General features: G+C 37.5%; 2 protein-coding genes across 2 annotated transcripts in view; one reads left to right on the plus strand and one right to left on the minus strand.

Annotated features, from left to right (window-relative positions):
• Positions 1–253: 253 nt before the first annotated feature.
• Positions 254–4,817, minus strand: yju2 (YJU2 splicing factor homolog). Its single transcript, XM_065277125.1, has 8 exons — positions 4,673–4,817; positions 4,237–4,337; positions 3,716–3,860; positions 3,417–3,551; positions 3,098–3,279; positions 2,860–3,004; positions 1,818–1,977; positions 254–735 (listed from the first exon to the last, which is right to left on the minus strand). The coding sequence occupies exons 1-8, from the start codon at positions 4,694–4,696 to the stop codon at positions 605–607; spliced, it is 1,023 nt and encodes a 340-aa protein (XP_065133197.1). The 5' UTR covers positions 4,697–4,817; the 3' UTR covers positions 254–604.
• Positions 4,818–8,250: 3,433 nt separating this feature from the next.
• The window catches only part of scn12aa (sodium channel, voltage gated, type XII, alpha a), a 48,761-nt gene continuing 33,799 nt past the window's right edge, over positions 8,251–23,212 (plus strand). The window contains exons 1-5 of the mRNA XM_073815012.1: positions 8,251–8,913; positions 9,577–9,883; positions 10,295–10,413; positions 20,566–20,655; positions 22,049–22,177. Coding sequence (XP_073671113.1) covers positions 9,617–9,883; positions 10,295–10,413; positions 20,566–20,655; positions 22,049–22,177 — 605 coding nt within the window. The 5' untranslated portion in view covers positions 8,251–8,913; positions 9,577–9,616. The remainder of the gene's footprint in view (positions 8,914–9,576; positions 9,884–10,294; positions 10,414–20,565; positions 20,656–22,048; positions 22,178–23,212) is intronic.

Raw genomic sequence — 23,212 nt, forward strand, 5'->3', positions numbered from 1 at the left:
ACCTAATGTTGAATTACGTGCAATAATAAACAGTAAATGAAGCAACAGAGGCTTCTGTTTAACCACACACAAAAGAAATTATGTAATGCGATACTTATTCACTTTTTTATCAGATTATAGAGATCAAGCTAGATAAACCCCCAAACAGTGAATTTGCAATTACATCATGTTTCACAAAAACTAAAGCAATGCGTTTGATCAAAATATACTAAATGTAGTATAATTATTTAAGATAAATAGTCTATACCAAGAATTGAAACAAATTAAACATTTTATTTGTTTGATGAATGGGAAGGTGAAAGCATCTTTTGTGATGCTCGACAAGAGTTTTATGATATGTACAAAATGTATTAGAAACATATTGTAGAGTACATGAGAGACATCAAGATAAAATATTTTAAAAACAAAATCAATGAAATTGAAACAGTTCCTCATAGTTTTTGCTGCTCTATATTAAATGATAATCAATGATAAAATGAAATCTTTAAACATGTTAAGCTCTGGGTCACGTGGAGAGCGTTGGTCTCATTTGGGCTGATGAAAAACACATTTTTGCAGTCTGAATGACTTCTCATTGAAGATGCCGCAGTGAATTGTGTTCAGTCTAGTCTGAATTGCTTTCATCGCTGTCCGAGTATGCCCCCAATAGACTGAGAGAGGAACCGTTCGTAGATGTGACTGTCTGGCTGTTGGAAGCACCAGCTGTTGCTGTTGAGGATGCGGGTTTCTCAGCACCTGCACGTGAATATTCAAGAGGAAGAGGTTTAGAAAAGATGATGGAAACTATAGTTGGTCATTGTCAAGTGAATCACATAAGACCCGTCAAGAGCATGTTCGTATTTTACTTCAACATGAAAAGCAATATTTAAATTATTAAATGAAACCAAGGTATTTTTATTTATGCTGAAACACATTTTTAAAATCTGTGTATTGCACTTGCATTATTATAATGCAATAAAATGGGACCCTGTCTGTGAAATCCAAACTAAGATCGCATAAAATAATAATTAGATTGGAAGCATCAAAGCAGTAATAAAGATGCTTTCGTATTAGGGATGTTCATATTGATCGGTAATTAATTAATTAATTAATTGTATCTGTTAAAAGAATAATGATCCTTCAAAGTTTGATCAATTGTGCATAAAGACATGTGCAACAAATGCATATAGGGTGTCAGACTCATAGATTTGCATAATTTAAAGTTCAGGCTCTAAAGTTTGGGTCAACCTTTGGCACAGCTTTAAAACTGAAACTAATAAAATCCTATCAGAGGTCCAAAATGACATTGAAACACACCAGTGGCTTTGCTGTCATCAGGATAAAACATGTTACCCCTCAAACCCTCCCTCCTAACAGAGCATCCCCACAAAACAAATCCCAATTTAACCCCTGTACATATATACTATATTCTCATTATTTTTTAACACATCAATAGTTATGCGCTGGCACAGAGTTAGACCCTTTTGACACAGAAACAGCAACACGTGCGGCATGACATAAGGAACATCCTGGATCTGTTTTTTCCCTCTTATTTATTCTTTTTTTTTAATGTATTATAGAAGTATCGGATCGGCACTCGTATCGGCAGATACTCAAAATCAAATGACTCGGACTCGAGGGCAAAAAACCTGATCGGGACATCCCAAAAAGAGACAAGGTTATAATAAATTATCTATATGACATTTTGAGCTAAAACTTCACATACGAACTCTGGGGACACCAAAGATTTATTTTTTACATCCTAAAAATGTCTTGTGAGATGTCCCCTTTAATATTTTTTATTTAGACTGATTTAGTAGTTTTAATGAAACAAGAACCTGTTTGCTTGTCAGAAGGCAGCTGCGATGCAGTAGATGAAGAATTGGGTGCTTTTTTCCTGACTATCAGTGATCCCAGCGCTGCCCGTCCTTTAAGACCACCGACGCTCCTCTCCCAGGTCTCTACCTTTTGTTTCTTCACAGCCACAGTGGACGAGCTCTTTAAAAACCACAGACAGAACAATGAATGAGAGATGATATCGTAGCTAGAACAGTAAGACTAAAATAAGTTTGTTAAAAAAAAAAAAACTTGGACTAATTTTTTTAGTTGGCATTACAATACATCACCTCTAGTTTTATGAGTGATCTTTTAAGATTACTAGTGATGTTACATATGAAGCAAGGCTTCGGAGTTTGTGTTGAGCAAAATTGGGCATGCCAGATGAAGCCTTGATTTCGAAGCTTGTGTTGTTAACATAGAAATCACGTGACCAATGACAAACGAAGCTTCACTTTCTGCTCAGTCACGTGCGCGCTTTACTATGCATCTCAGAACGTTCGAACCCCAGAGTTGTTTTTATCAGTTATTTGTATTATTCACATTTAAGTCTAACATAATACTTTACAGATAGTATTGTATGTACATATACTTGTGGGTGTGAAGATTATTCAATAAAATACAGTATCAAATCGTATGAATATTACATAATCTTATTAATTAATGACTGAATGAGTTTATACATTTATTGACCATTCACATACATGTTGCCTAAGCAGTATTTGTACACATAATATTAATATTCATCAGAATATCATCAGCTTGTTGCTTCACTGATGGAGCTTCTTTAGAAGCGACTGCTATATGTTTTATTAACCAAAAGATGGCGCTGTTTTGACACCCTCTTCAAGGCTTTGAATCATGGTTTCGAAACAGTAAGGGAAGTATCTGTGCTTCATTCAAAGCTTTATTTCACCATCACTAAAGTTTACAGATAATCTTTTATTATCTATTCAGTGAAAATAATGTAATTTAACTTTTTTAAGCAATTACACATGGATTACCATATCTTTATTAGTTCAATTTTTTGAATTTAAGATGTACCTGTGGGCCTGTGTTTATGTCTGTGGTGAGAATATCTGTGGGGTTTTCAGCTGCGTGTTTTCTGCCTTGTTGTGGTCCATCCTCTTTCTCTTCTTCAGAGTCGGAGTCTCTCAGCCGTTTGACTAGCGCTCTCTCCAACATTTCTCTAAAACAACAACAACACAAACGCATGTATATTACATGAAATAATTTATTTTAATTCATTTTAATTGTGTCATGTGGTTCTTTTGTTTCATACTTGGTCTCTCGCTCATCTTCCTCTTTCTCTCTCTCTTTCTGTCTCTGCTCCAGCTCTCTATACTCATTCAGCATTCCCTCAAAGTCCACCTGTGCCTGCCTCTGGTTCAACTCCTTCAGCTCCTGCAGGTTCTCCAGCACCTCCATCTCCATCTTTGAGTCCCGAGTTCGATTCTCCAGAACCTATTATGCCATATGAGTTTGTGTATTCATGCAAATCCAATAAATCCCATGTTTTGACACCAACACCCATACGCTTTTTAGCATGTACCCGATAAATCATTATCCAAAATCAAGTCAAAGATACAATCCTAACGCACCTTCATCGGGTTATTGAGCTCTTCTTCCTCTCGCTCCTGTTGGATCTTCTTCTCCTCCTCTTCGAGCAGTTTCTCTGCTTGAAAATTTCGTGTTGCGCCGTGCTCCATGGCGTAGTCTGTGTTCTCTGGGTCCGTCTGTGAAAAATATCAGGTCAGAGTATAATCAAACAAACATATAAGCACAGTGGTCTAAGTTATACCAAGATTTACAATCAATATCACCCCAATTAAATAGTTAAGGAAAGAAACGCATCGTCCCACATGTTTACCTGCAGGTTTGAAAAAGACTATTCACTTACCTTAAAGGTGATCTCAGCCAAGCATCTTGTGCATTTGATGTAGAAACGGAAAATGGGCAGCCCCATGTAGAGTTCATTCTGAACGGTCTCCTTACGAGCATTGAACTTCTTTCCTTTATATATGTATTCTCCACAGGTTTTACACCTAAAAAAATACAATCATTACCATCTTCAACATTGGTAAAGTAGATTATCAGACATTTTTTGTGATTTACTGTTTGCTTCATAAAAATCATCCTAAAGAACATTCTGTGAAAAATAATATTGACATATTTAATGTTTACCGGGTAAGATTCATTTGAATCAATGATTGAAATCAAACTTTAATGCTCCAAATCTAATTATTATTTATTTCACAGACAGGGAACAGTCTAATAATATTGTTTGTTATTACACAACTCAGAAGTTCCTTTGCTGAACTTATAAATAATAAAACATATCATCTATTTATATAAATACAATGCTACTTATGAACTTAAACCCACGTCTTTTGTAAAAAAATGAAGCTTCAGCTTTCTTACCTCATATTAAACGGTGCCATCAATCTGACCACATACTGTCGGTCTTTGGGAAGTTTAAGTTTAGGGATTTTAGATGGATCAAAATCTGGTGGGTAGTATTTCTGCGATTCAAGAACAAGGTAAAAAGACACCAGTGTTAATCAATTCATCATATCACACACAGTGTAACTTTGTAAATAAAAATGGCTCAAAGTTTATCCTAGCAAGTATTTACACAATTGCCATTTCAAAATGCACTGGAAATAGTACACAAACATCGTTTATCATTTACAAAATGTTTTGAAAAGTGAATTTATCTGATTTTGAACTGCAATGTACAAGTTGTTGCAACTTGATTAACGCTAGCATGTTGATAGCTATATTTGATATTGTTATTCAAATCCTGCAAGAGTCGCAATACAACAAATATTTTAAAAAATAAATAAAGGACACTTACGTTCAAAACTTTTCTTTCCGACATGGTTCTTCTTAATAAAGTACAAGTAAAAGTGTAAACGACTAAATTATGCTCGACTGTCTGCTAACACACTGCTAGCGCAGCTGTACACTACTTCTTCTTCGATGTTCCTCGCTCCGCCTGTTCAAGCTCTCAAAGTTACAATGCTGCCACCATCTGTGCAGACTCGGTATTACACATAATCATAGCGCTTACAGGAGTGGCCAAAGTGATGCTAGGCGGCGCATACGGTATATGTACAATATTTGATTGCATTTAAATGTCCTTTCGGGTTAGATAAAACAATCGACATATGAGGAATATAAAAAAGGGAAACTGCGTTCTGTGTTAACTTTAAGTACAAAAATACTGAAATGGTGCATTTCTCAGAACAATTGGTACCAACAGCACAACATTATGGAGTAACTTGTTAAACAATCCTTAGTTTATCTCTCAAAAGAAGATTTTACGTCAGTGCAATCAAAATGAAAAGTAATTGTGTTATTGTTCATGAACTACAGAAGTCCAGTAGAGGGAGAACTTGTATAAATAATCAACTTCTGGACAGAAAAACACTTCTGTGTTAGGTTAAAGCAATTTAATTTGTGATTTAAATGTAATGTCATCTTAAATGAATCTCCTAGAAACAATATGTGTGCAAATGAGATAATTTGCACTTTGATATGACAAAAAAATCTACTTAAAGATATAGGCCTAGTGCAACCTTAAAGAAATTACTAAAAGATACTTTTTTGAATTATGTGTGTAACTTTTCTGACGAATTGCCAGATTGGAAACAAAACCTGACTTTGAAGATGTAGCTAACACTGTGCTCAAAGTTAAGAAATCGCACATAACGAATAAATTGGCCATATTTCTCTTTTCGAAACCAATTTCGTGGACGCAAATGTTTGGTTATGATGTGCGTAATCCTCTCGCGCAGCTGAAGGACGCGCGCAGGTTGTTTGGCGGCGCGCATTGAGGCTGAGCTCAAACTGATGCTGTGCCCTAAATATGCTAAAGAAACTCGCAAATACGCGGAAAAAAGCACGCAAAACTCCGACGAAGACCATGCACAAGATTTGGATACTTCTTTTAATGGGAATACTGGGGAAAGTTTACATTCGGAGTGCGTAAAATGCGCGTTGAGGGAGATTTTAGAGGACTGTATTTGCTTGGCATCGTGTTTTTTATTTAAAACGATTCACCTGCAAGATCAGTGGTCATCTGAAAATCTTCCCGTTCTCTACAGGGAATATTTTCTTCAGGGATTGGGGTTACCCACCATGGATCAGTTTGAGCTTTTGGATTTACATCAGCAGAAGAAGCGGAACATGCGTGGACGCAGTGCTGCGGTTAATGGAGTTTACCTGTAAGAAAAACACTTTTATTGCATTTTCATAGCGGGATAAGTTAACTAAATAGGTTTTTTACAATTTATTTAGTAGAAAATTACACTTGGTAATTGGTGATAAAGATATTCATGTTCTTTTTCTAGTTTTTTTCCTATTCATTCTGGTGGGTAAATATATACAATATAAATCTGCATTTGTTTTTGCATCCAAGGTTCATTAGTCTTTTATAAAGAAATATTTTTGGATGTATGGGTTGTTTGATCTGACCTATAGTTTATTGAGGTTTATTTAATGCTCTGAAAAAAAAACAGAGAATAACAACTTTTAAATGACCTTAAATGATGTTATTCTTTCTTTTTTAAAGCTTTTCATCAAATACCTGTTTTCAAAACTTTTATTTTAAAGACAGAAAAAAGCACCTACAAAGATGTGTTTATCTGCACTTTATCCTCATTTGTCTCCATCACTTGTTGGATGGTTGGAGTTTAGCAGCCAATTCAGATTCAGCCAATTCAGATGGCCTGCAGGCAGGATAGACAATGCAAAATGGCTGAGCAGTACAGTATCAATGACCCCTCCTATTTAATGATCCCTAATAGATCTGCTGGTTTCATCAAGAGAACACAGAGACCCTGAACGTAGACTGAGCAGAGATTAATTTCTTTTCATTATTTTAGTCACTTATTCTTTTCATCATTTTTAATTGTTCAATTATTTAAATTAATATTTTTAGATTAGTTCATTTGTATTTCTTCTTAGGGCAAAGGTTGTCATGTCTTTGGGAGATCATATGAAGTTGTGAGATTTCTATGGTATGTTTGAACACTGTGCTTAGGATTTTTCAAGTTTGAAGTGAAAAACACTGAACGTTTTTTTTTTTAAATACTGTATGTATAATAGGCTATAATATAAAGGTTTTCATTTGACATGCCTTTGAGGTGTTCTCATCAATAATTGCAGTGATTAGAATACTCAATAAAATGACATACTTGAACATAAAATATTACCTAAAACAGTGCATCGTTTTAATATAAAAATTAAGATGCATTGAATACCTTGAAAATATGAAAAAGGAAATAGCTTTACTACTTTGAATAAAAAATATCAATCTGCTTAAAAAGTTAATATAACCAAGAAGTATAAATCACAAACAGTTAGGAAGAGTTTAGAGTGAGTGGGAGGGTCATTTTTCGCCTATACTGGGGGGACCCAATTAAATTACATTTTGATGTGTGAATCTCACGCAGAGCAGTGTGTGTGAGACTGTATGTGTGTGTCTCCTGTAATTATCACGCTGTGGGGACAGATAGGAATACCAGTGTTTTTGTAACCTTCTTGAAGGTCCTTCAGAAAGTTTTCAGTGATGGTTGGGGTTAGGGAATGGAGTAGGTAAGGGGAATAGAATATACAGTTTGTACAGTCTAAAATGCATTACATCTATGGAAACCAGAATGTGTGTGTGAATATACTGTTAAGATAATTACCAAAATTCGGACCAAGGTAAATTTATTACATTTGAGAGAATGTGACAGTCATCTAGACACATCTTTTACATATCTTTTAGAAGCAATGGTTTTTACACCAGGTGATGCAATTTCCTAAAGCTTTTCTGTAGCCCATCTAGTAGAGCATTGATTCCCAGTGAACACATATACTGACAGACAGACAGGTAGACATACAGGCAGACAGACAGACAGACAGACATGTATACATACAGATAGACAGATTGAAAAACAGACAGACAGAACATAACACAAAGCATTTAACTTTCAAAAAAGCTTGAGATAATGTATCAATGACAGAATTCCTAAGTATTTAAAACTTGTATTTAGCTGACTTTCCTGCACACGGGCAGTCTCAAAGAATCCATTTACTCAACAGTAAACTCCATCCCTAACACTGTATGAACCTCTAACCCTGGAGAACCCACGAGTCAAATTTGGTCAATGTTAATTGATGCTAAGAGAAGGGTTCTTGGGTTCTCCAGGGTTAAATTAGTGAGGTCCTATTTAATTGAATGTACATGTTTTATAATACTATAGACGGTTTCAGCAGTAACAACATAAACAAGCGGCTTTCGTGGTCAAAACGTGACTTCCAGTAAACTCTGCTGAGAATAAATAACAACAAAGTCCTTTTAAAGTAGTTTATTTATATAACCAGCAAAATAAACAACACATTGATTACCTAGAAAACCAAAACATTTGTTATTTTCGACGAGGTATTTGTTCAAGAGTTCAGTTTAGCAACTATAGTCAGGCCAATAAACAAACTGAAACAAGAAGTAAAGTTCTTACGTGTAATCGCATCACCGCACATGCGTCAGATGAAATGTTATTTTCACTGAGAGAACAAATTAAATCTAGCAGACTAGATTTTTTTTTTCAAAAAAGCAAAAAATACTGAACAATTAAACAATGGCAAAAATATTATTCTTCATAATCATGCCATAAAAGAACCATTTCTGGTTCCCTAGTCAGTAGAACCTTCAACCAACAGAAAGGTTCTGTGGATGTTAAAGGTTCTGTATTAAACAATACAGCCTTACAATAAACCGTTTACAAACCTTAATTTCATTGATTTTAATACAATGATCCACCCGCTGTTGCTGAGGTCAGGAAAATTTATGAGAAACTCTGCTTCTTAATGTTTGTCTAAAGCGAGACAGCCGAGTAATTCTCTACAGCTGTAAGCCACTTTGACGCTGTCGGTTGCATAATAGTTTCTGGCTCCGTTCTGCAGAGAAGAGTTAAAAACATGTCTGCAAAAGGAATAGGACCCTTCCTTCTTAAAACTAATTTTGAGACAAGGGTCACTCAAGGTCCTGAGCCTTAAATGGAGGTGGATATTATTCATCGTTTTAGTTAACATAACGTCTGATGCCATGTGAGTCTGATTTCTGATTTAGTTTGAGGGATGTAGCAAGAGGTTGAGAAGGTCAAGTACTGGATAAGCTTTTATTCACATTAGTCTCTTCTTACACAATATGCGACTGTAGTTAATGAAATCTCTAGTTCAATGGAAAGCCAAGGGTTGTTATGTATAAATGTACAAAATCTCAAGATCTCACAAGTCAATTTTTTAGTACTAGCACCGGCCACTTTATCAGGTGCTGCTTGTACAGGAGTTGGACCCCCTTCAGAACTCCCAATTTTTCATGTCATAAATTTAAACAAGGTGTTGGAAACCTTCCTTAGAGATTTTGGTCTGTCGAGACATGATAGCATCACGCAGTAGAGATGATCTGAGATTTGTGACATGGTGCATGATTCTTCTGGAAGTAGCCATCAGAAGATGGGTAAACTGTGGTCATAAAAGGATAGATATGGTCAGCAATAATACTCGGGTATAATACTTCCTCAATCAGAAGTCGTTTTTCTTTGAAAATATAACCTTGATATCGTTAATATTGTGTAAGATCATGACAAAGATCGAAGTCAATGCAAAATCAATGATTGAAATCAAATTTGATGCTACTAATCTCATAGTTACATTGTAATACTTTAGCCTGGATTTCACAGACAAAATTTTTACAATTTCTCTATCCAGCTTGAAGTAACTTCTAGTAGAGAACGATCAGGATGAAAAGATGGCGACCATGCTCCTACCAGCGGGTCCTGACGGCTTGCGACCGTTCACTCGCGAGTCTCTGGCGGCCATCGAGCGGAGGATCAGCGACGAGCAGGCGAAGAATGCCAAAGATTACCAGGAGGACCCTGGAAACACGGAGGAGCCCAAGCCTCGCGCCGACTTGGAGGCGGGGAAGGTGCTCCCTCGTATCTTCGGTGACATTCCTACAGGACTGGTCGGAGTCCCGCTGGAAGATATCGACCCTTTCTACTTCAAAAATCAGAGGGTGAGTCAGTTTACAACCGATTATAAGATATGATGTTCTAGTGTATATTAAACAAGAAATATTGATCATGAAAAAAGTAAAATGCATGCACTGTGTTTAGTTGACTTACCTGTGGGGAACAATGGTATGTTTTTTGTGTGCATAGAGACTATAGAAAATCTGAGCGAAGATAAAAAGATACACAGAGTTTTTACTGTTTTTGGATCAGTGGATGCTTAAGTGTTTTATAAGTTGGGTAGGAGCGCCACCTAGTGGACAATAGCGGAAATATGGATTGCTGCAAAAACTTGTCATTGGCAGGGAAGCGTTTTCTCTTAATTGACGATATAACTTGTTAATGGAAGAGTTAATGGAAACGTAGCTAGTGATTGTGCACCTATCTGTACATTAACTATGTTTTCTGTTTTGCAGACGTTTATAGTATTAAACAAAGGAAAAGTCATCTTTCGCTTTAGTCCCACATCTGCACTCTACATCTTTAGTCCTTTTCACTGCATTCGAAGAATCTCCATACGAATTTTAGTGCATTCATATCCTTTTTTTTTTACAACCTAATAAGAACATATGTGTATCTGTGTGCCAGTATCTGTGTGAGTTTTACAGAGTTATTTCTTGTGCACAGCTGTGTAGACATTTTAGATATTTTATAATCATTTAAATATAGTTTTCAAATAATAAAGCACACAAAGAATAATTTTCCCGTGGTATCCAGAGCTAGCATGCCTACTAGTAAACAACTGAGGCCTAGTCCACACGGACACGGGTATTTTTATAACCGTGAGTTTTTTCACGCGGTTCGGCCGTTCGTCCACACGAAACCGCAGTATCAGGGCACTGAAACCGAGCATATTTGAAAACCCCGGCCAGGGTGAGCTTTTTAAGAAACCTCGGTTACAGTGGTGTCGTGTAGAGAGTAAAACCGGGAGTTTTGCCTTGCGACGTCAGAGTGTGCGATGTTATCCACTGTGTTTGACGTCAAGATTGTGCGCCGCTGACTGCTTTGTTGATGATTCTGTGCAATAGCGGACGTATCTTGCTAATAATAACTGTGCTAACAGGGCTTCTAACATGTATACAGATAGATGCTCAGTTATCTCACTATAATGCGGAACACGATTTGGGTTATATCCCCGCCTGCTGGTGTGGCATGCTCTTGACAGCGCTTGATAGCGTGCTTTTGCTTTATCGTGTGGATGGATATTTAATTTAAACCGAGCATGTGTGGATGGGATTTTTTTTGGGGAAAACTCCGGTTATAAATATACCCGTGTCCGTGTGGACTAGGCCTGAGACAGCTGATGGATTTAACAGGGCTTAATTATTAAAGTTTGATGTATACTGCAACTACAACATTTGTAGTAGTGGGAACTACACTTTTGCACCTAGACTTCATATTAATAGTACCTTAGGGGTACATATTGGTACCAAATCTACATATCTGAAGCTAAATGGTACATATAGACTCTTTTAGCAATAACAACAAAAACAAACGGCTTTCGTGGAAAAATGCAACTACCGGTAAACTTCCGCAAAAAATCAATAACAACAGAGTCCTTTTAAAGTAGTTTATTTCTGATAACAAGAAACATAAACAAGTAGATTACCTTAGTTCAAGTCAGCTAGCATATCTGAAACTACACTGAGCTAACGTTACTGTGTAAATTTAATGTATACAGATCGGCTCCATGATCGCCATCTCTCCTCAACTTTAGGAAACCAAAACATTTGTTATTTTAGACAATGTATTTGTTCCAAAGTTCATTTTAGCCACTAGCCAGACCATTAAACAAACAGAGACCAGAAGTAAAGTTCTGTCCAGATGCGTAACCGGACAACGCATGTGCGTCTGATGAAACCGTCTATAAGAACCATTTAAAGGGTACTACACAGCATGGGACCATTTTTTCAGACAACATAGTACCCTGCAAGTAAGCCTACGATGGCCATTTATGGGCCCACTTAGGGCTAGTCCAAGGGCCCCGCGCAGGTATGCTCATTGGCAAAACGTTGGCCCTTTAGCGCTGGCCCTGCGCGGGCAGCCCTCACTTAGCCCCCAGGAAGCCCTCATACAGAAAAATCCCCAGAGTTTAATGAACACTGCTGGATGTATATATTGTCCCATCTTACAGAGTGTTAAAAAGTAACAATGAGAGATGGTCCTTACTGCGGAACACAACATCCAGGGGGCGGGGTTGGATCTAGATCCAACTCCTCCCACTTTATATACCGTACTTTGTTCCGCCATATGAACCAGTATATTTGCGTTGTTGCAGCCCGCAATTAGTTGCAACCTGTGGTCGCCAACGTTTGCTCGTATCAATTTAAGTGTACGTTTGATTAATAATATAGTTAAGAAAGATTCATAATTTAGAAAGTATCACGGTTAGGTGTAAGGGGAGGTAAGGACACGTTCCCGACAGTTTGATATCACTGAAGGGATTTATTTGTACATTATCCCACTTATAACACAGCTATTCCTATACGAGTAAATATAAAAACAAATTTATTTGAAATCTTTTATTAGCAAATAAAAAAAGTAAACCATCTACGAGGGAAACCTGTTTCCTAATGGCTGTAAGCAAAGACGCGTTAAAACAAGTTCAAAGTCCATACAAGATAAACATTCAATTTATTAATTTCTAAATAACATGCCATAGCCTATATATTTTAATAATTATGCATATTTATACTGTATCCATTCATAGGTCTTAAACTGCATGTGGTAAGATTACTCGTAGTATGCTTACCCGAAATGTTTTACTCCAAAACACTATAGCAAAACACTTACATTTCACCCTAAAGGCACTACTTTTATTGTAGTCATAAGTAAAGTTATTTTTTATGTCAAAATAATAACTTAATTTAGTTACGACTTAATGCGGAAATGGTAACGCAGCAACACGTGTATGACGTGTCTTGTGGTAAAACTGCCGACCAATTGGATCTCTGGATCGGGATCCAGCTCCGTCCCTGGATCTAAATCCAACCCCGCCCCCTGGATGTCGTGTTCTGCAGTGAGGCGCTACTGAACAATGAAGCAGAATTAAAAGCTCTGTTATCCTCTTTCTCACCATCTCTGTCTGAAACCTAAAATTGCATTTCACATCTTACTTGTACAGTCATTTTCTTAACTTCTGTTAAGATGTTGGCTGTTTCATTTAAAGTCACCATTATTGTGATCAGTGGTTGTTTTAGTTGGACTTTGACTCTTGACCATTGGCTTGTTAGTGTTTTCTGGCTGCTTTATCTAAGTGTGTTTAAAACACGTGTTATAGCAAAGAAAAGGCAATAGTAATTGAATATTGATGGTTGATACATAAACAACATCAAACATAATCATTTAATAAACAGATTTATTAATATAGTTTTCCCCCTTATCAGAAGCATCATCAAAAAAAAAAAAAAAAAAAAAATATATATTATTAATAATGAAATACTCCGAGTAAGGTCCAGAACTCTCATAGCAGTTTATTATTCTGAAGGATTTTGATAGTTTGCACATAAACATTAACCGCTGAATGATTTAAATGCACATACATCAAGAATCAGAGTATGAATCTCAACAATGGTGACAAAGAAAATGGTAAATAAAGGTCATTATTTATTCATGCCGCAGTGCATTCTGGGAGTCCTGGATGAGATTTGTAATTTGTTGATACCCAGCATGCATTGCAGCATGAAGCTTTTCATTTTATTGTTACCATCATTGTGATTCATACTCTGATTCTTGATATTTGTGTGTCTACATTGTAGAGCAGTTAATTTTGAGTGTCAATGTTTCAAAATTCTTCAGATAGACAAACTGCTAAGAGAGAGCTGGATCTCATACTGTAGTATCACATTGTCAGAGGAAGATCCTTCTGATAAGGGTGCAAACAATAAATTAATACATACGTTTTTATATGATGATATTTAGACTTTATTTACTGAAGTGACTGTATTATTCTCGTGTAGTCACTCAAATTAGTGTCGTACCAAGAAACAAGTAAGAGCTCACACATGTACGTCTGACTTCGTCTTTACTAGAATAGCACTAATAGAACATGTGAAGATTTACAACCAATCAGCATGCAGTATTCAAATGACCACATACGTGGGCTGATAATATTACATCCCCCTTTTTATGAAGTAGTAAGTTACAACACAAATATGAACTGGCAAATTGAACACCCAAATTAAACGTCACGTCACATTGGGCAAAATATTTAGCATTGCATCTATGGAACAGATTTACAATGGCTTCTTATTATTGCATAAGCATATAAGCACAAACATATTGGTACGTCATGTAACTTATAGTAATTAGATGACGTATTGTGACAAATGACATGCAGAACATACTGTCAACACAACTCTTTTTCAATTAGCATCCATAATATATCTTTGCAATATACGATTCACATCTTACTGAACATCAGAAGTTTATTTTACAGATCAAGAATGTCTCTAGGTTTTACCATGCGACCAGAGCGTGTAAACTGAGTAGATGCAGCTTGCTGTTGCACATTGCAAGTGTTTTCTTTTGAACCTCCTGTATCCACAGGTGGATCAATGTGCATTGTCTGAGGTGCTGGATCTTTTACTTCTGATGTTATCTCCTTGGTTTCCATTAAGTGTCTGCGATTGCGGCGGAACACTTGATCATCAGGGGTACGGATCAGATACGACCGTTGTGCATCTGCAGGTTGCAATATGGTGGCGGGCATCCATCGTCCATCAGCTTGCTGAAAACGAACATTAACCCCTTGTGCCAATGTGGACAATGGCTGTGCGGTACGATCATAGTACTGCCTTTGTTTTGTTTGTTTAAGTTTCCGTTTCGCACTCACCAGTTTTTTGTCGACAACTTGAGGTTGCAGTTGTTTTCCTAACATAGGCAAGATGGAGCGAAGACGTCGACTCATCAGCAATTGCGAGGGAGACTGAAATCCATCAACAGGGGTGTTTCTGTGTTCGAGTAAGCTGAGGTAAGGGTCCTTCTTCTCAGCATGTGCTTTATTCAGTATGGCTTTTGCTGTCTGCACTGTCTTTTCAGCAAGACCATTGCTTTGCGGGTAGTGCGGACTAGATGTCCCATGTGTAAAGTCCCACTGGATTGCAAAGTCTTTGAAGTCATGCGAGCTGTATTGTGGGCCATTATCTGAAATTATTCTCTCAGGCACACCATGCCTGGCGAAGATGGCCTTCAGCTTATGGATAACTGCTGATGATGTTGTTGAGTGGAGTTTCTCCATCTCGAAGAATCTGCTGTAGTAATCTACAACTATTAAATAGTTGTCTCCGTTCCACATGAATAAGTCCGTCGCGACGATCTGCCACGGACGTTCAGGGATCTGGTAAGAGATCATGGGCTCTTTTGGGTTAGATTTACGGAGCTCTAAGCATGTGGTACATCTTTCCACCATTTCCTCAATTTGTTTGTTCATACCTGGCCAAAATAAAAGATCTCTGGCTCTTTGCTTGCTCCTCTCAATTCCCATGTGTCCCGTGTGTATGCGCTCTAGCATGTCCTTTCTCAGCACATGTGGAATGATGAGTTTCTCACCTTTAAACAGAAGTCCGTCGATTTCTGAGATCTCATCCCTGTGGTTCCAGTACTCAGAAAGGCTGGAGGGGCACTTCTTCCTCACATCAGGCCATCCGGCTTTTATGACACTTCTCAGAGAGATAAACTGTGGATCTTGCTCTGTTGCTTTTCGGATGTCTGTTAACTTTCTGTCACTTATGGGAAGATTAGCCACAATTGTGTGAATTTGTGCATCCATATCCTCATACAGTGATTCAAGTCTGTACGCAATGGATTTCCTGGACAGCGCATCTGCTATTGGAATGTCCTTTCCTGGGCGGTGCACAATTTCAATATCGTACCTCTGTAATTGCAGGATCATTCTCTGGAGGCGCGGAGGTGCAGCTGCAAGAGGCTTTCTCAGGATAGGTTCTAAAGGTTTGTGATCTGACTCAACGATAACCTTTCTGCCATATACGTACGCGTGAAAACGTTTGCATCCAAATACCACAGCATATAACTCCTTTTCGATCTGCGCATAGTTTTCTTCTGTTGGTGTGAGGGATTTCGAAGCATATGCAATGGGTTTGTGGTCCTGAAGGAGCACGGCGCCTAGGCCACTTTTTGACGCATCTACTTGCAGACGGAGCTCCTTACCAGGGTCGTAGTAAGAAAGAACAGGGCCGGGCTCTCGTGTGATCAGCTCTTTCATTTTCTCAAATGCTTGTGTCTGAGTCTCGTCCCACACAAACTCATTATTTTGCTTCAAGAGCAGCCTGTACCTTCCAACTACAGTGTTGAATGTTGTTAGTTTTGACGACTCTTCTGACAGCTTGATAGCCCAATATCCAGATTTTGCGTCCAGCACGCTGAAGAACTGTGCTCCGGCGATTTTTGGGGTGATGTCCTCCAGAGTCGGCAGGGGGTAATGGGGTCTTTTTATTACTTTATTCAGGTCTCTGGGGTCTAAACATACCCTGAGTTTTCCAGTGCGTGGTTTTTCAACAACCACCAGGGCATTCACCCAGTCGGTGGGCTCTGTGACCTTAACAATGATGCCTGCTTTTTCCATGCTGTCTAGCTCCTCCTTGAGGCGATTGCACAGCATGAACGGAATCCTCCTCGGTGGATATACAACAGGGACAGCTGCAGGATCCAGGTGTATAGTGCATTCTCCTGGGAACTGACCGATCCCTTGGAAAACATCCTGGAACTCTTGTATGATACCACAGGGTTTGTTTGTGTCTGCATCCACCGAAAAGACAAGCTTTATCAACCCCATGTCTATACATGCTCTCAAACCAAGTACAGGGGGTGCAGGTGTGTTCACAACATAGAATTCCAGCAAATCCACTGTGTCTTTGTATCTACAGTTCAACTGACATGTCCCTTTAACATCAAGTGGTTCTCCACCATAGCCTGTTAGACGGCGCATTGCAGGTTTCATTTCTGTTGTACTGAACAGGTTTTTAAATCTAATGGCTGGAATAATGTTCACCTGGGCCCCAGTATCCAACTTAAATTTAACTTTCTTTGTTGGAGATCCTAATTCCAGTTCCACAAAGGCCTGTTCACATTCTGTATTTCCATACTCTTTGTTAATAGCATCAATATACAGTTCATCCGACTCAAAGATGCCTGTATTTTCCACTGTGTGCACAGTTCTACGTGTAGCAGGTTGTTTTGATTTACATACCTTTGCGAAGTGGTTGAGTTTGTTGCATATTTTGCACCGACGGCCTTTTGCCGGGCACAAGTCTCTCTGGTTGTGTTTCTGGGCACATCGATCACATGACTTGTTTTTGTCGGTAACTCTATCCGTTTCCGTCGTTGGCGATTCGTGTTTCTTCCTGTACATTGTTGTCTTTTTGCTTAACACCGCGTGCGCGGCTTGGTTCTGCACTGCCGTTGCATGCGAGTTTATCGTCCTGAGCTGTTCTTGTGCTGCGTCATGGGAACGCGCAATATCAATTGCTTTTTCTAGTGTAAGATCAGCGCCTTGATTTAACAGTTTCTCTCTTACTTTAGGGGAGTTAGTTGCAAAAACAATGCGGTCACGTACCATTTCGTCACTGTTCGTATATCCGCAGTCTTTCACAAGCAGTTTAAGCTCCGTGACAAAGTGCTCGAATGTCTCGTGTTCCCCTTGTGTTTTTTCATGAAACTTGTACCTCGCGAAGATCGGGTTGGCTCTTGGCATGACATACTCCTCAAACTTATCATAATATGACTTAAGTTTTTTCGACTCGTCCGCTGACAATGTCCATGTATTATAAACATCTCGCCCCTTTTCGCCTACCCAAAGGAGCAGATAGCTGCACATGGTCTCTTCGGTTTTGTCATGCAGCGGTCCCGCAAACATGAGCTGCACGTGCTGACGAAATCTCCGCCATGCATCTGGCAAGTTTACCGAGTCCCAATCCATGTTCGGTGTAGGAACCCCCGACGAATCCATCATGCCACAGTCGATAAACTTCTGACACCATGTATTATTCTCGTGTAGTCACTCAAATTAGTGTCGTACCAAGAAACAAGTAAGAGCTCACACATGTACGTCTGACTTCGTCTTTACTAGAATAGCACTAATAGAACATGTGAAGATTTACAACCAATCAGCATGCAGTATTCAAATGACCACATACGTGGGCTGATAATATTACAGTGACCACCACCAAAGTAACGCACTCTGCTATAACAAACATGTCTTAAACACACAAAGTTATAGCAATCAAACGATTGAACAATGTAAGAGTCACGAGTCAAGTTTAACTAAATCAAACACTGATCACAATAGTGGTGACTTTAAATGAAACAAAATCTCAACCTAAAGTAAGAAAATACCTCTACCAATAAGATGTAAAAATGCACTTTAAGGTTTCAGACAGAGATGGTGAGAGAGAGGATAACAGCGCTTTTAATTCTGCTTCATTGTTACTTTTTAACACTCTGCAAGATTGGGACTATATATACATCCAGCAGTGTTCATTAAACTCTGGGGATTTCTCTATGTGAGGGCTTCCTGGGGGCTAAGTGAGGGCTGCCCATGCCAGCGCTAAGGGGCCAACGTTTCGCCAGTGAGCAAACCTGTGCGGGGCCCTTAGGCTATGCCCATACAGGCCCATTGTAAGCTTACTTGCAGGGTTACCCAGTAGTACGTAACCCCCTGGCAACCATCAATACCAATCTCAAATGCGATGGCTTTGGGTAAGCATCACTTGTTTAACTTAGTACATATTGATATAGTCCGGAAACCAGCGAATATTATCATTGCACAAATGCCATTCAGCTGCCCACACTACTAAAATATTTACCATTTCCTCTTATCCGCATAGAATTCTATTGGATCTCATTTTTGAAACAGCTTTGTGATGTTCTTCCCTGGCATTGCAATGCCAGCCAAATCCCTTGATATTCCTCTTCTAATTCCCTAAATGAAATAAGAGCAAAGTGATTTGGTGTCACGTGACAGCTGCATGCGCGAGCACAGATGTTAGCGTGTCCAAAAAAATGTGTTTGCACAGTCACGCCTAACAGTGACTCAGGCTGTCGGCTGTTTCTGGACAAGTATAACTTTACAATGTAGCCAAGAAATGCATAGAGATGTTAAAAGTAAGATTTATATAATCAAATTGTCACTGCATGTACTGTCATAATGCTTTACAAAGACAAACTATGCTGACATTTCTACTGTATACAGATTGATAGGCCAAGATATTATGTTGTTTGGCTTTGGAGTTTTCCAAAAAGAAATTGACTATTGTTTATTTTTAATAAACATTCAATTAAATAAATATAGTTGGGAATAAAAAGAATGTTAATCATAAAAAAGTTTTTTTTTACTGCTATACATTCAAGATACTAATATACTAATGACTAATGTCACACCTGGGGTCCATATTTTGACATTTTTTTTCTGACAGTGTGTAGACCAGAAGTAACATGCATATTTTTGAATGACATATATATTTATATATATATATATATATATATATATATATTCTCTCTCTCTTTCTCTCTGTACTAAATGGCAGTGAGTGTATTATTGGCAGTTCAGTGATGTGTATTATCCCCAAATACCAAAGCCTCAGAAAATCCCCACCCATGTTACGGCTCAAATACATAATACAGAAAACAGGGTAAAGGAACAGCTGCTTGACTCTCAATGGACCACAAAACCATAAGTCTTAATTCAGCCATAAGTCTTAAAGGGGTCATATTATGTTTTTTTTTTTAAAGATATAAAATAAGTATTTGGTGTCCCCAGAGTGCGTATGTGAAGTTTTAGCTAAAATACCCCACAGATAATATATATTATAAAATTGCCACTTTGTAGGTGTAAGCAAAAATGTGCAATTTTTTGGGTGTGTCCTTTAACTCTTTCACCGCCAGCGTTTTTAAAAAAAGTTGCCAGCCAACGCCAGCGTTTTTCATGATTTTCACCAAAGTTTAATGCCTTCCAGAAAATGTTCTTCTTTAAATATATAAACATACAATATACCAAATGAAAGAACAGACCCTCTGCTTTCAAAAAAAAAAAAACCATTTCATCCTACCTTCAGTGGTTCTTTTGTAATCAGCTTTTGAATATGGGTAGGTTTCTGCAAAAACACCACATTTTGAGCAAAAAGCAAAAATAATTCCATTTTTGTGACGGACTTTTCATAGAGATCCCATTCAGAGCGATCTTTAAAACAGACACGGACATGCAGCCGCTTGCCATAGGGCAATACTTCTGGTTTTAAAAAGTTGCGGAATGGCAATATATGGATAATAGCGGTATTGCGGAAAGACGGAAAATCTCGTCATTGGCAGGGAAGCGTTTTCTCTTGATTAACGAGATATCTCATCAATGGCGGCGAAAAAGTTAAATTATATTAATAATTTATGTTAACAAACACATCAATGTTATTTATTTAACTTTTAGATGATGTGTAGATCTCAATAAAAAAGACCCTTATGATTGGTTTTGTGGTCCAGGTTCACATGTTCTGGTTTTAAGAGAGTTTTAGGATACAATAACTTACACATGCAATTATTTACACTTTACAACAGCAAAGCTCCTACACTGATATATACAATATTACTGCTTTCAGATCCTTTAATATTTAAGATACACTCAGTGAAATACTGAATTCAGTTCAACAGTGAATGCTGATATTTTCCTTAACCTGTTTACTTTGTTCAGCTTGTTTATCATGTGCACAATTTTGACAAACTGCTGCTTCATGGCGATGTCAGATCCTCCACAGTGGACTAAATACCTAGAGTAAGTAACAATACTTTACACAGTTTACACTTAAGGTCAAATATAATTTATGTTATGCTGCTATTGCGATTGCATAATGCTGACCTCTCTGTGTAAAGATATAATAAAGAGCTTATAGTCATTTGTGCATACGTTCCTTCTGTATACTCTCAAAAAATATTACATATGCTGTCACTGGGTACCTAAAAGGGAGCATATTAGGTACATATCTATACCTAAATGGTGAGACCTTTTAAAAGGGTACAGTCCCAGTGACAAATGACCTTTTTCTAACAGTGTACTTCGGAGGTAAATAAAATTAAATGACATAAGAGATAAAATGACATGAATGCACTGTAATGTATCCATCATAAAAACACAATTTGTGCTTTATAATGCTTCAAAATGCTTTTCACCTTTGTTAGGGCCCTGATAGCTGCATTGGTAAGAGTCTCTGTAAACCTGTACTTATTTTGCCATAGCATCTGCAATGACACATACCCATGATGTCACTTCCTCAGCAAGCAATTTCGAAAGAGACGTCTTATAGGCGTCTGAACACAACCCAGACCTCTAGACTAAAAGGGGGCTGTCATTGAAAATTTTATTAATGTCTAGAAATGAATGCAAAAACGTTGTGATCACTGTTGACTTTACAAATGACATGTAACCAAATTAAAAGTTATTTTGGCTAGAAGTGGGTTACTCAGCTGTATATCGGGTCCATAGTTAACCTAGATGGTGAAATAACGGCTATTGCTTGCTGGGTTATACTGTTATGCTTAAAAGAGTTCAATTACACTGCATAGCGCACCTATACAATATTTTATCTTTATAAATATTCAATGATGACCTTTGTTCATTTTAAACAGAAATTCATGCATGGATTTGAATATAAGGAGACTGAATATAAGCATGCAGCATGTTGATGTGTTAACAGTGCATAACTTTTTACAAAAAAATGAGTCATTGGGGGAAATGCATGCTTCTAAATAGGATTATGTATAAATCCTTTCTTTTCAAATATGTTTCTGGTTCATGCATGGTAGGGCTGCATAGCAACTAATCCCAACCAATTGTTTGCAGAATAAAAGGTTTTGTTTAAATCATTTATTGTGTATAATAATTTTGTATATATAAATACATAATTTATATTATATAAAAATGAATACTTAATATATACACATATTTTTTACTTAACATTAAACATGCATGTGTGTGTATTTATATATACAGAATTATTATACACAACATACACATATGATGTAAATAAAAACTTTTATTTTGCAAACGATTAGTTGCGTTTAGTTGTTATGCATCCCTAATTCATTGCATGGTTTTACATGCCTAACAAAACGTATGACACGCATGCCGCATTTCTAGCTCAGCCATGTTTTTTCTTGTATTTATTTAGGTATACATTCACCGGCATTTACACCTTTGAGTCTGTCATTAAGAACTTGGCCAGAGGTTTCTGTCTAGAGTCCTTCACATTTCTCCGAGACCCCTGGAACTGGCTGGATTTCACTGTTATTGTCATGGCGTAAGTATGGACTTTTAGTTTCGCTAGATTATCCTGCTAACAGAAAGATTAAGGACCGTTTGGCCCAAAAAATATGTCGGCATTTACTCCCCCTTATGCTGTTCCAAGTTTTTCCTCTGTAAAACACAAAACAACATTTGCTTACATTTATCAAAAGTGGACTGTGTTGCTGTAAGTCAGCTTTATAAAACCAAAGAGTTGCAAAGGAAAGTGAAATGAAGGGATGCAGGTAACCAGAAACAGATTTGTCAGGTGACCTAAATTTTCAGCATTATTGCAAACAAATCAGGGGCTTAGATTAACAAGAGAGAGAGAGAGAGAGAGATAGACTATTGCATGCATAAACTGCTGAAGTTTGTTTTTCCAAGCTGTTTAGAGGGTCTCTTTTTCATGCATCCAAACATTTCAATATTTAAATGGTTTAAAATGTTTTATAGAGCACTATGAATTGCTTTACTTCAGTGTGTCAGTAGGTAGGATGACTATGACCTTGTGAAAAATGCTGTTAAGTGACGCCATGATTTGATTATTTTTATTAGATAAATGAGATCAGAATATGTAGGTAGTTTTCTGGTTGTTTTAAGCATCTTGGATATGCTTGGTTGCTGCAGTGTATGAATTTAGGGGGTCTACATTTTATTATCATTATTTTTATTTACCTTTATGTGATCATCTTTGTTGTTATCATGTTTATATAAAAATCTCATGTGATTGTTCCAGTTAATAGCAATGTTCGGAAATCTATAATGCCATTTCCTTTTTTGGGGAAGCATTTATTAGGCTTACGACTGCAGAGTAGTGCATATTACAATATGTTTGTATACTGTATTTTACCTCATTGTTATTTTGCTTCGCTACTGCAATACTCTTAATAGGATGATGTTTATCATTAACTAGAGAGTAAGCAGACACAATATCTGTGCGTGACTGCCACCAAAACAGCATCTCTGTTATTAATTCAACAAAATGATCAAAGCTCACGATGCTCAGCTGATTGGATTATTTCGGTTTACGCTTGTGTTAAGTCACTTTGAA

This window comes from Paramisgurnus dabryanus, chromosome 6 (assembly GCF_030506205.2).
Source record: "Paramisgurnus dabryanus chromosome 6, PD_genome_1.1, whole genome shotgun sequence".
Taxonomy (NCBI): Eukaryota; Metazoa; Chordata; class Actinopteri; order Cypriniformes; family Cobitidae; genus Paramisgurnus; species Paramisgurnus dabryanus.

Excerpts from the sequence above, each read along its gene's own strand:
- yju2 (XM_065277125.1), bottom strand. The coding sequence starts at position 4,696 with ATGTCGGAAAGAAAAGTTTTGAAC. Across the intron at positions 3,861-4,236 it reads ATGGCACCGTTTAATATGAG|GTGTAAAACCTGTGGAGAAT; the intron begins GTAAGAAAGCTG and ends GTATTTTTTTAG. Across the intron at positions 3,005-3,097 it reads GAAGATGAGCGAGAGACCAA|AGAAATGTTGGAGAGAGCGC; the intron begins GTATGAAACAAA and ends TTGTTGTTTTAG.